This window comes from Salmo salar, chromosome 09 (assembly GCF_965601325.2).
Source record: "Salmo salar chromosome 09, fSalSal1, whole genome shotgun sequence".
NCBI lineage: Eukaryota > Metazoa > Chordata > Actinopteri > Salmoniformes > Salmonidae > Salmo > Salmo salar.
The window spans coordinates 98682720-98696477 of NC_138299.1; the positions used below are offsets into that span (position 1 = coordinate 98682720).

Here is a 13758-nt window from a genome sequence, read left to right on the forward strand (position 1 = left end):
TCACAAGGGGTCCCACTCCCACTCACAAGGGGTCCCACTCCCACTCACAAGGGGTCCCAACCTCATTCACAAGGAGGCTAGAGCAAAGTTTTTAAAATGTTTGTCATTTCATTTTGTGAAAGCAAGGAAGAGTCACCTTCCCTTACTAGTCATCATGTTTTGGTCACAGAGAAAAGAGTACATGGCTAGCTAGTTGGATACAGCAGGTTCTACCGTTTCACAATAGCCTGGAATCACTATAGACAGCATAGCCACAGGAACTAGAGGTGCTGACGGTGCTGCAACAACCCCTGATACATCATAATAAAAAAAAATGGGCCTTTATTACTCCTATATGAACGGACCAAAATAGTCGTCAGCAGCACAGAGTGAAGAAATTCTCTCAACTTCTTGTCATTGTTGCTCTGGCCATTCAGAATCACAACAACACACAGACTTCTTCCCCATTGAAGCGTGTGCATCATTTTCATGACGTTGTCAGCTAACCCCAAATAAAATACCTTTTTGGGTGGATTCTTGTTATTCGGTTTACTGTTTCAACAGTCGCTGAGATTATATTTCTTTATCAATGAAAAATAGGCTGCATTGATGAATAGCTTATGTAGCCTATAGATCAGATCCAAGGAACCAAGCGACAACAATGCCCCCACGGCTGCGGAAGGAATGATACCGGGAGTCTCAATTTTCGGGTAAAATAAAAAAGTAAGTCGAACGCCAGAGTGTATTACAAGGAGCCGTATCATTTGTGACAATGCAACACTGCACTACGCTCCGTACCTTCCGTCTCCGTAGTGTGTGAATTTACCTTTAGGCCACTGAATCTTAGGAATATGACCTTACAAAAGGATAATACTTACAATTTCAATTTGAATTTAATTTTCTAAGAGAGAAATATTTTTCCCCTCAAGGGCTTTTTGCTAGTTAGCAATAGAATGATTACAACAACCTACAGACGTGATTTAATTGGTATGATTATACACAGATCATTGATCTGGGAAACAGATTTTTGATCTGGGAAAAAAAAATTCATCCATATGTATATATTCTTATTCCATTCCTTTACTTAGATTTGTGTATATTAGTCCAATAAAATTTGATTTAATTTGATTTGGAAACAGATCTTTGACCTGGGTAACAGATCCTTGACCTGGATAACAGATCTTTGACCTGGGTAACAGATCCTTGACCTGGATAACAGATCTTTGACCTAGGTAACAGATCTTTGACCTGGGTAACAGATCTTTGAGCTGGGTAACAGATCTTCGACCTGGATAACAGATCTTTGACCTGGGTAACAGATCCTTGAGCTGGATAACAGATCTTTCACCTGGGTAACAGATCTTTGACCTGGGTAACAGATCTTTGACCTGGGTAACAGATCCTTGAGCTGGATAACAGATCTTTCACCTGGGTAACAGATCCTTGACCTGGATAACAGATCTTTGACCTGGGTAACAGGAAGTAATAGTTTAACTCTGACTATCCAACTCTTGACAATAAAAAAAGGGAAACATTTTTGTTCAGAAAACCTTTAATTGTAATTAGAATTACTTATAATGACATATTTCAATAAATATTTAGTTATATACATTTACAGCAGAAATTGTACATTCCTTTTTTCTTCAAATTGCTCACATTTTTGTACAAGCCAAAAATATCTGCCATTGTAATTATATTCATGCAAAATATTCAGTGTTTTCACATTTTAATGAAAAATAAAAAGGATTTGCTGAACTTTTTTCCTTCTTCTGAAGTGCACTCTTGGATTATTATGATAACTGTAATTAGCAAATTAAGATGTGCACTTTGTGCCAATACACAATATTTAAGCAAGTAAAACAAAATTAAGGCCATTCCAACTTGTGCTAAAAAATAATAAAAATACCTAAATAAAAAAGTTTCAATTTTTGTGTACAGTTCAGTTCATGACTGGTTATTTCTGTCCATCTCTATCACTGGTTGGTGAGTGCGTCACCATAACCAGGGCATCTGATATATAAAAAATACAATAAACAGAATCAAACAGCTGTTGTTATCAGCAATTACTAACAAATCATAACATGCTAGTTGAATTTCATACTTTTAAAATGTTCATATTGCACTGTCCTATATGCCAAATATTATATGAACTTCCTTCATTGTCAATAATATTTGACATTATGATAGGTCAGGTTGATATGAAGGGTAGGAAGTCCAGCTGTCCAATGGAGGTTTCCCCATCACTGGACATTCTAACCACTTCCATACTTTGAACATTGATCTGCTGAGCAATTAAGTTAAACATACAATTCTTGTTCTAGAATGTGTCAGTGTTCTAGAATACGTTAGACCTTGTTGAAGTTGTCTATTCAGAGCAGTAAGTGTCATTTCCATCTGGAATAACATAATAAACAAAGTAAGCCTTGTCCGAGCCCCTGCCCCTTGTCCCGTAGGGCAGGAGCCTATCAGGGTCAGGGTAAATTCCAGAAATTCAATTCCAATTCAATTCCTTCTTCCTATTCATTTCCCATGTATTCAATTCAAATTCCAGGACAAGCCTCAATTGAATTAAAATTCAATTTAAATTGGAATTGACCCCAACCCTGGAGCCTATCTCCTGTTTCTGTAGCATGAGGCAGCTTGATGTACAAGTACACGCCCTGGACAGGTCACTAGTAATAATGCACCTTAATAAGCAATTGGTTACAATAAATCCATATAGCATTTTCCCAAGTGCAGTGATCGTTCACATGGTCAGGGCAGAGTTCAATCCATGACTATTGAATGGATAAGTGAATATCATGGTGGTTGATTGGAGGTATATGATATGATTAGTTGCTAGTTTGTTGCATATTCAACACTGGATAACATTTTATTTAATGGATAGTTTTGTCTGAGGAAGTCAAAACTGAGGAAAGATTCATGGTCAAAATCTGTGCTGAAATATTGTGGCCTACAAATAACTATCAAATGTTTTGTCACTTTCAAAACATATTGATTACTGTGCTGATGTTTTACATGGCCAATACGTTTTAACTCCCTTTTAGCAATTCACTTTTATAAATGCAGTTTTGGGTAAAGCATAACATTATACATGTTGAAAGTTAATTTGCTGGGATAAAAATAATACTAATAGAAAAACATAGCCCTTCAAATCAATTTACCCATCGACCGTGTCTGTTGAAAACACACCAATATGTTTTTGACAAATACTGCCTTGAAGGTAATATGAATTACCGGAAGATAATATATATTTTAAGAAATAGTTGACCGAAATGTTAAATATTGTGCAAGTCCATCAAGCCTTAAACATCAAACCACCTCAAACTATCATTAACACATGCTGAAATCTATGACCTGTTAAAGTAACGGATTACACTTTTCAAGAAGAAAAAAAAACAGGGATGAAGAAGCTGAAAAAGTTTCATATCAAAATATATTATATTGTTAATTGAATAGCATCATATTACCACAAAAATAAATGGAAGCACTTTATCCACACACTGGAAAGTCAATGGAAAGAACTGAATCAATTTAAGTTACGACAATAAAACCAAAATAATATCCTGAACCAGTGCATAATATCTTTTGCAAAGGTGTTCTGGCATCTTTCCCCTTATGTCATCATATTCAAAACCGAACCAGGAAGGCAATGATCGTAGGTTAACAAAATACTTATTTGGTTTGGAATAAAAACCAAGTAGAGGAAAATAACATTTGGCAATGAATTTAAATGTAAAAAACTCACTCGACAAGTGTTTATTTCCACTGTGTCCGAGTCTCCCATCCATGACAATGTCTCGCAGGCCATATTTCCTGTGGTAGCAGTAGTGTAGTTTTTATTTCTGGGGCTTGGTGACTTTAGCACTTTAGGCTAGCTAAACAATGTACCAGAGGTGGGCCTACAGAGAGCAAAATGTCTTAAATATGCAATATGAAAAGCCACTGTAGCTTGGCCTGCTTGTAGTTGAATGTGAATGAGTTTAGAATGATGGGCCTAGGAGGAGGGTGAAAAGTTTACATTATGCTTGGGGATGTAGATATGAAGGCCTTGTGTGTGTACGTACGTACGTATGTACGTATGTACGTATGTACGTATGTACGTATGTATGTATGTATGTATGTATGTCCACCATTGGAAATAGGAGCACTGTGATTTGTGATGTCTGAGATTAAAAGCCTTGATGTCACACAAGTTCAAACAGATTCATGATAATGTTTTGTAAATGTTAAAGCTAATAAAAAAATAATTGCATATATTAATTATTGCATAGAAAAGCTTGGTGAGAAGTAATGGATTTCAGTATCTTAAATCAAGCCTCTGACTAGTTGAATAAATGAATCAGTTACACGGAATCCTGTAGTAGTGTGAACTATAACATGTACTGGATGGTACACCAATGAGAACATTGTGTTAATCATTGCTGTTAAAGTAGCAAACTTTTTTCCATGATTTTGAGTGAATATCTTTAGACATATTTTGTAAATGATTATAATAACACATGTTTTTTTAGCTACATTATTAATGTGTGTAAATGTATCAATGGTAATAATTGTTAAGGTACAGTAGGTGTTTTCTTGTTAAATCTTAACTCACTACATTTTTCTTCCATCGCCTGCCGGGTATCTTACTGTACCTGGGCAATAAGCAATAAGCTATGAAAAGAACTAAACAAATGTTAACAGTATAGCTTCAATGAAATGAGTAGGAAGATTCAGGATTTTTGAAATTGCTTTTTCACTGTAGATTTACTTTTAATTAATCATATTTTGATTGAAGTACCAAATCCTTAAAATAACACATGAATAAATAAATAAAGGAATGCAACAATGACGATATGTGAATGATGGCAAATGTCCCTTTAGAATTAGACGTTAGAGTTCCCAAGAAGAGCTTGAGCTGATTACAGCAACATGATGTATACTGGGTACGTTCATTAAAAAACGATATGCAATTAAGAAATAAAGTTAAGGACAGATAGAGGAACACGTTGACCACAGCGGTTAGAAACAATAGAATATTATTTTGACCCCCCCCCACTCATCAAGTTTCCTTCATATAGTTGATAGAAGCATCAACCACATCTCAGTTTCTGTTGAGGGCTCAGGGAGCGTTGACAAGTGCTTGCAACACACATTGAAGCTAATTGAGATATATAGGACATATGATCCTTGCATCACTTTATTCATGGAAGCACTAAATCATCTTAGAATCCTTTAAAATCCATCCCTCGTGTTCCATCCAGACGCCTGCCTTTCGAAGAAATAACAGTTTTTAAATGTATAATAGATATATTAATATATTACAGTGCTGTATGTTTCACCAAATTCTTCTTCTTTATAATGCAGTATTTGTCTTCTTCGAGTTGCGAAAAAAAACGAACACTTCTTAGAAGAGAATCTCTCGCTCTTTCTTTTTAAATTCCCAGTTATCATAAATTCCAAAGTTCTTGGATGTATCGGTAAAAGTCGTAATATTTACTTCTTTATCGTTTTGTAAATATATTGCCACATTCAGATATCATGCATTTTACTGCATTGCTATTGCACTGGTCCGGATTATTAGGGAGAAAAGAGGGAGGGAAAGAAAATAAAATAACAAATATTGATAAATGACCTTTGCCAAGGCGATAGCCACCAAAAGCAAGTGAGCAAGTGAAGAGCGAGGAGTATTGGGGTTGGGAGCAGGATGGCGTGGTATTGAACTCTCTCTCTTCCCTTGCTTACGTCATCTGGTGTACATCCGTGCTTCGGATGATCTTGTATACGAGCCAGTAGAAAATATTAAAAATGAGGAAGACCAGCGGGAAAGCCACGCGAGAGACCGTGTCGATCCTCTTCGCGCGGCCGATGAAGAGCTTGCGCATCTCTTCCACCGTTTTCTCCTGAGGGCCGGCAGTGGCGGTCGGTGCGTTGTTGTTGTTCCCTTTGATGGCCATGCCATCTTTGGCCTGCAGGCAGGCTGGGCCCATGCCATAGGCAGTGAAGCTGAACCGGCCCTCACCACCCTCATCTTCCTGTAACACAGCCCAATATTCATTCTGTTAGGAATCAAAAAATCCATTACACATTTGATATCCATGCCTGCTCTCTCTTTGTATACAGTATCTCTTAAAGGCCCACCCCTTAAGTTGTAATAACATATGACTTTGAAAATCATATTGGGCCTTCAAGGAAAGGGCTCTTAACAGACTTAAATCATAGTGGGCCTTCAAGGAAAGGGCTCTTAACAGAATTAAATCATAGTGGAACTTCAAGGAAAGGGCTCTTAACAGAATTAAATCATAGTGGGCCTTCAAGGAAAGGGCTCTTAACAGAATTAAATCATAGTGGGCCTTCAAGGAAAGGGCTCTTAACAGACTTAAATCATAGTGGACCTTCAAGGAAAGGGCTCTTAACAGAATTAAATCATAGTGGACCTTCAAGGAAAGGGCTCTTAACAGAATTAAATCATAGTGGACCTTCAAGGAAAGGGCTCTTAACAGAATTAAATCATAGTGGACCTTCAATAAAAAGGCTCTTAACAGACTTAAATCATAGTGGGCCTTCAAGGAAAGGGCTCTTAACATAATTAAATCATAGTGGACCTTCAAGGAAAAGGCTCTTAACAGACTTCGTAATTTGAAAACACATAAAATGGCTGAGAAAATCACAGTGGGCCTTTAAGTAAAGCAGAGACATATTAATGAACATAATGAGGCATATCATGTTGAGCATTAAATGTCAAAGTCCAACATGATTCACAGCATACTATCTCATTAACCATTCATATGCATTGTGATGAATATGGATTGCATGAGTGGATAATTCACAGTTTAGCTATGTCATCACTCAAAGTTATGAGGCAAGGTTAGCACGTTATAAAGGACATGTTATCTCGATATCATAAGTACGTAACCTACCGGTCAAAAGAACACCTACTCATTCAAGGGTTTTTCTTTCTTTTTTACTATTTTCTACATTGTAGAATAATAGTGAAGACATCAAAACTATGAAATTACACATATGGAATCATGTAGTAACCGAAAAAGTCTTAAACAAAATCAAAATATATTTTATATTTGAGATTCTTCAAATAGCCACCCTTTGCCATGATGACAGCTTTGCACACTCTTGGAATGCATTTCAATTAACAGGTGTGCCTTGTTCAAAGTTAATTTGTGGAATTTCTTTCCTTCTTAATGTGTTTGAGCCAATCAGTTGTGTTGTGACAAGGTAGGGGTTGTATACAGAAGATAGACCATATTATGACAAGAACAGCTCAAATAAGCAAAGAGAAACGTCAGTCTATCATTACTTTAAGACATGAAGGTCAGTCAATATCAATACGGAACATTTCAAGAACTTTAAAAGCTCCTTCAAGTGCCGTCGCAAAAACCATCAAGCGCTATGATGAAACTGGCTCTCATGAGGACCGTGACAGGAAAGGAAGACCCAGAGTTACCTCTGCTGCAGAGGATAAATTAATTAGTTACCAGCCTCAGAAATTGCAGGCCAAAAAATGCTTCACAGAGTTCAAGTAACAGACACATCTCAACATCAACTGTTCAGAGGAGACTGTGTGAATCAGGTCTTCATGGTCGAATTGCTGCAAAGAAACCACTACTAAAGGACACCAATAAGAAGAAGAGACTTGCTTGGGCCAAGAAACATGAGCAATGGACATTAGACTGGTGGAAATCTGTCCTTTGGTCTAGAGTCCAAATTGGAGAATTTTGGTTCCAACCGCCGTGTCTTTGTGAGACGAGGTGTGGGTGAACGTATGATCTACGCATGTGTATTTCCCACCATAAAGCATGGAGGAGGAGGTGTGATGATGTAGGGGTGCTTTGCTGGTGACACTGTCTGTGATTTATTTAGAATTAAAGGCACACTTAACCAGTATGGCTACCACAGCATTCTGCAGCGATACGTCATCCCATCTGGTTTGGGCTTAGTGGGACTATCATGTGTTTTTCAACAGGACAATTACCCAACACACCTCCAGGCTGTGTAAGGGCTATTTTACCAAGAAGGAGAGTGATGGAGTACTGCATCAGATGACCTGGCCTCCACAATCACCAGACCTCAACCAAATTGAGATGTTTGGGATGAGTCGGACCACAGAGCAAAGAAAAAACGCAGCCAACAAGTGCTCAGCATATGTGGGAACTCCTTCAAGACTGTTGAAAAAGCATTCCAGGTGAAGCTGGTTGAGAGAATGCCAACAGTGTGCAAAGCTGTCATCAAGGCAAAGGACCTTGGTCAAAACTTTTGACCGGTAGTGTACATAAATTGAATTTTCCTATTGACTGCGATTTCATTACAGGTAGCTGGCTAACACAATCCCTGCCTCCACAATACCTCATCACACACAAACAAACAATCAGGCTCCCTTATCTGTCTTTGCTTGGTTTTGAAAAATGTAAATGTAATCATTCAACACCTCCACTGCAAATTCAAATGGATAGGCGAACAGGCAGTGCTAAAATACAACCCTTAGTTTTCTAGGTTCCATTTTTAGACACCATATCCTCCTTCTGTCCTTGTCTTTATACCTGCTAATGTGTGTTGGGCTGAATAGAGGAACACACACACACACACACGCACACAAACACAACACAAACACACACAACACAACTCAAACACACACAACACAAACACACACACACACACACTCCTTTCTCCCCCATTTTGTATCGTCTCCTTCGCTCCAGTCTTTTCCTATAACAGCGACTGAAAGTCTAATGCTGGCTACGTTGTGCCTTTCCTTGTCCTTCAGCGACACTGGTCCACCATTTGTAAGTAATACAGATGCTCTGCCTCATTCCTCCTGCCGTATGATTAATGTGCTGGCTGGGGGACGTGACGTGGAGCCGTGAAAGGGAGGGGTGGGGCTGTGGAGGATGGCGTCCTCCCTGCGTCATTGTCTACGTCCCAAAACGGTATCCTACTCCCTACATAGTACACTACCTATGGTCAAAAGTAGCGCACTATGTAGGGAATAGGATGCCATTTGGGATGCAGATATTTTCACATTGCCCGGCCGCACCGGACCAGGCTGTCTGATTCATTACCCGGCTCCCCAATTCAACATTCTACCATTAATCCAGTAAACTGGGCAGAGACTCTTATTGTGAAGGGGAGATAAATAATGAGAGATGAATGGGGAGCTATGCCCTTTGGGTTTGTGGTGGTGAGGGAGACAATGTATGGCCTGGGATGAAAGGAGTATCAGGCTCACTCCTCCTCTCTCCTCCTCTCTCCTCCTCCCTCCTCCTCTCTTCTCCTCTCTCCTCCTCCCTCCTCCTCTCTTCTCCTCTCTCCTCCTCTCTCCTCCTCTCTCCTCCTCTCTCCTCCTCCCTCCCTCACTCCTTCTCCTCCTTCTGCATTTGCAAGTTCAGAGAGAGAGGGAGAGAGAGAGAGAGGTGACCAGTTGGTTGGTTGGTGTCTACTGAGACAGAGAGAGAAGGACCACTTGACTCCTCCATCCATCATGCTATTTGCTCATGATTGATGCTTTTACATCTCTTAGTGTGTGATTAATAGCTGAGATTAAAGGGAACAGTAAAGCCAACTAGTTGGAGGTTCCATTTTATCTTTTCTCTGAACAGTTGCCTTTGCATCGGTCGCGGTGTCATGACGCCTTGGAAAATAAAAATGCTGATTTGCATAAAGTCGTTTTGGGGAGTGTCACGACTAACTATCATCAACATCCCCTTCCAGGAGTTGGTGTCTTGCCGTTCATTTGATGATTTCCCAAAGCAATGCCAATACATGACACTTTCCCAGTCGGATTTTCGTGCCATCAAGCTTTTACTTTGAGGATAGTTAATCCTTCAGTACTAAAGGATCAGGTAATCTGAGAAGAATGTTTAGGTACTAGTAATGTTAAGGGCTGGTTTCCCGGACATAAAGTAAAATAAAATAAATACCCGGTTCTTCTTTGAACAGGGTTTTTTTTTGTCCAGAACTAGGCTTAATCTGTGTCCAGGAAACCAGCCCCAAAGGTTTTATTTTTTAATTGTTTTAACTAATGACGTGTTGGTTTCCTGTTCCCATTCAGAGTAGATGGTTGCATAAAGACTCTGGGTTAGTCTTTGTTAAAGCCCCTCCTTCCTTCAAGAAGCCATTGACCTGGAATGATTAAACACATCATGATCTGTTTCTTCCTCTCTCGCTCTCTCGCTCTCTCCCTCTCTCTCTCTCTTTCACGCTCTCTTTCTCTCTCTCTCTCGCTCTCTCTTTCTCTCGCCCTCTCTCTCTGTCTCTCTCTTTCACTCTCTGGCTCTCTCTTTCACTCTCACTCTCTCTCTCTCGCTCTTTCTTTCTCTCTCTCTTTCTCTCTCTTGCTCTCTCTCTTGCTCTCTCCGTCTCTCTCTGTCTCTCTCTTTCACTCTCTGGCTCTCTCTTTCACTCTCACTCTTTCTCTCTCTCGTTCTCTCCCTCTTGTTCTCTCCCTCTCTCTCTCTCTCTTTCACTCTCTTGCTCTCTCTCTTTCGCTGTTTCTCTCTCTTGCTCTCGCTCTCTTTCTCTCTCTCTCTCTCTCTCTCTCCATATAAGGGTGAACAGTTGATCTTAATTACACATATAGGACTAACATTAGAACACCTTTATAATACGCAATATATAGTTCAATATAGAGTTCAATATAGAGTTCAATATAGAGTTCAATATATAGTTCAATATATAGTTCAATATATAGTTCAATATATAGTTCAATATAGAGTTCAATATATAGTTCAATATACAGTTCAATATAGAGTTCAATATAGAGTTCAATATAGAGTTCAATTTTTAGTTCAATATGTAGTTCAATATATAGTTCAATATATAGTTCAATATAGAGTTCAATATAGAGTTCATTATATAGTTCAATATAGAGTTCAATATATAGTTCAATATAGAGTTCAATAAATAGTTCAATATAGAGTTCAATATATTGTTCAATATATAGCCTACTGTGAACATATCGTACATAAGTTCAATAACTTTGTTTTTGTTGTATGTATAATGTTGTACTTTGCAAAGAAACAATGAGTACACATAATTTTGCCCTGTTTTGTACTGCAGACACTGGCAGAGAGTAGCTCCACTTATTTACCTAGCTAATCCAGACTCTTATCGCCCGTTGTTCTCAGACATGGTAGTACAACCTCAGAACACATACACACATCCCTGAGACAATCCTGTGGGAATGATTCCCCTTGAACAGTAGCTAATCAGGCCTAATGAGCTGATTATCCTGGATCAATCAGGAAGTCTGGTCCTAATAAGGCCCTGTCATCGTTAGCCAGTGGAGCAGTGTATCTACAGTCTAGGGGTTACATCATGTCACCTAGTTATTAATATATCTCAGTTTGGACTACCAGCGCAGAGTGGATGGAGAAAACAGAAGACAGCTGACAGAAAGTAGCTACCATGCACTCAGCTTAGTTGTTTCCGGACCCTAATATTTTAGACTAGAGTTTAGTTTTTTTGTTGTTGCTTTTAGTGACTTCCTGGCCTGGGGGCATTGGCTGACTAGCATCACAAATGTGCCACAGACTTCTTGAGAAAACTCTGATGTGGAGTACAGTACATGACAGAATGGAAGGCATGAATTAAAGATGCACTCTCAAACTTTTGTATAATTTCAGACAGCAGTTTTGAAAGTGGTGCTAACGAGCTAAAGGTGGTCCCCGTATTTTGTGTGCTACATCATCAGATTGTGTACTACGTCATCCATTTCATATGATATGTTACTTTGCAGTTTGTAAACTATTTTACGAATCCAATTTCTCCTGTAGGTTAGGAATTCATTTGTTGTGCTTCAGATCCTGAAGGGCATCTTTAATGCATAGGCTATATGGCTGTCTACCGTAATTTCCGGACTATTGAGCGCACCTGAATATAAGCCGCACGCACTGAATTTAAAAAAAAATATTATTTTGAACATAAGTAAGCCGCACATGTCTATAAGCCGCAGGTGCCTACCGGTACATTGAAACAAATGAACTTTACACAGGCTTTAACGAAACACGGCTTGTAACAAAAATAAATAGGCTTTAACAAAACACGGCTTGTAACAAAAATAATATGCATTTCTCCGTGTCTTTGCCATGATGAGGGTGACAAAATGACTACCTGTAACGCCCTGGCCATAGAGAGGGGTTTTTTGTTCTTTATTTTGGTTAGGGCAGGGTGTTACATTGGGTGGGCGTTCTATGTTAATTTTTCTATGTTTTTGTATTTCTTTGTTTTGGGCCGTGTGTGGCTCCCAATCAGGCACAGCTGAAGTTCATTGTTGCTGATTGGGAGTCACACATAAGGAGCCTGTTTTTCCTTTGGGTTTTGTGGGGATTGTTTTCTGTTTAGTGTAGTTCCTGACAGAACTGTTGGCTGTCGTTTCTTTTCGTGTTTTGTTATTAGTGTTCAATTCGGTCTATTAAAAGTCTCATGATGAACACATCCTCCGCTGCACCTTGGTCACCTCTTTCCTCTCACGACAGCCGTTACAGAATCCCCCACCAGAAACGGACCAGGCAGCGGAGGAAGGAGCAGCACAAGGAGGACTATAGGAAGCAGCGCGCTCGGGAAGTCATGGCATCCTGGTCGCTGGAGGTGTTGGAGTCCAGGATTGACTGGACATGGGATCAATTATTTGACCACTGCAACAACCTGCCGAGGGAGAGCGACGGACACGGGAGGCAGCCCCAATAAAAAAATTGGGGGGGGGGGCACACGGGGAGATTGGCGGAGTCAGGCGGTAGACCTGAGCCAACTCCCCGTGCTTACCGGAAGCAGCGTGGTACTGGTAAGGCACCGTGTTATGCTGTGGAGTGCACGGTGTCCCCAGTACGCGTTCAAAGCCCGGTGCGCTACATACCAGCCCCCCGCAAGTGCCATGCGAGGGCAGGCATCGAGCCAGGACGGGTTGTGCCAGCTCAGCACGTCTGGTCTCCAGTGCGCCTTTTCGGGCCAGGGTATCCTGCAACCGGCTCTGCGCACTGTGTCTCCAGGGCGCTGGGAGGGTCCAGTTCGCCCAATGCCTGCTCTCCGCCCGTGCCGGGCCAAAGTGGGCATTCAGCCTGGAGTATGGGTAAAGAGCATAAAGTCTAGAACTCCAGTGCTCCCCCACAGCCCGGTTTATCCTGTGCCTCCTCCTCGGACCAGGCCTCCAGTGGATCTCTCCAGCCTGGTCTGTCCTGTGCCACCTCCCAGGACTAGGCCTCCAGTGGGTCTCCCCATCCTGGTCCGTCCTGTGCCACCTCCCAGGACTAGGCCTCCAGTGGGTCTCCCCATCCTGGTTAAGCCTGTGCTTCCTCCTCGGACCAGGCCTCCAGTGGGTCTCCCCATCCTGGTCTGTCCTGTGCCGCCTCCTAGGACTAGGCCTCCAGTGGGTCTCGCCAGTCCAGAGCCGCCAGAGCTGCCCGCCAGTCCGGAGCCGCCAGAGCCGCCCGCCAGTCAGGAGCCGCCAGAGCCGCCCGCCAGTCAGGAGCCGCCAGAGCCGCCCGCCTGTCCGGAGCCGCCAGAGCCGCCCGCCTGTCCGGAGCCGCCAGAGCCGCCCGCCTGTCCGGAGCCGCCAGAGCCGCCCGCCTGTCCGGAGCCGCCAGAGCCGCCCGCCTGTCCGGAGCCGCCAGAGCCGCCCGCCTGTCCGGAACAGCCAGAGCCACCCGCCTGTCCGGAGCCGCCAGAGCCGCCCGCCTGTCCGGAGCCGCCAGAGCCGCCCGCCAGAGCCGCCCGCCTGTCCGGAACAGCCAGAGCCACCCGCCTGTCCGGAGCCGCCAGAGCCGCCCGCCTGTCCGGAGCAGTCAGAGC

General features: G+C 41.7%; 1 protein-coding gene across 3 annotated transcripts in view; it reads right to left on the bottom strand.

The window, feature by feature from the left end:
* Positions 1-1524: 1524 nt before the first annotated feature.
* Positions 1525-13758, bottom strand: part of LOC106612254 (glycine receptor, alpha 1) — a 143149-nt gene continuing 130915 nt past the window's right edge. For all 3 annotated transcript variants that reach the window (XM_082956097.1, XM_082956096.1, XM_082956095.1), the window contains one exon: positions 1525-5996. In XM_082956097.1, coding sequence (XP_082812223.1) covers positions 5703-5996 — 294 coding nt within the window. In that variant the 3' untranslated portion in view covers positions 1525-5702. The remainder of the gene's footprint in view (positions 5997-13758) is intronic.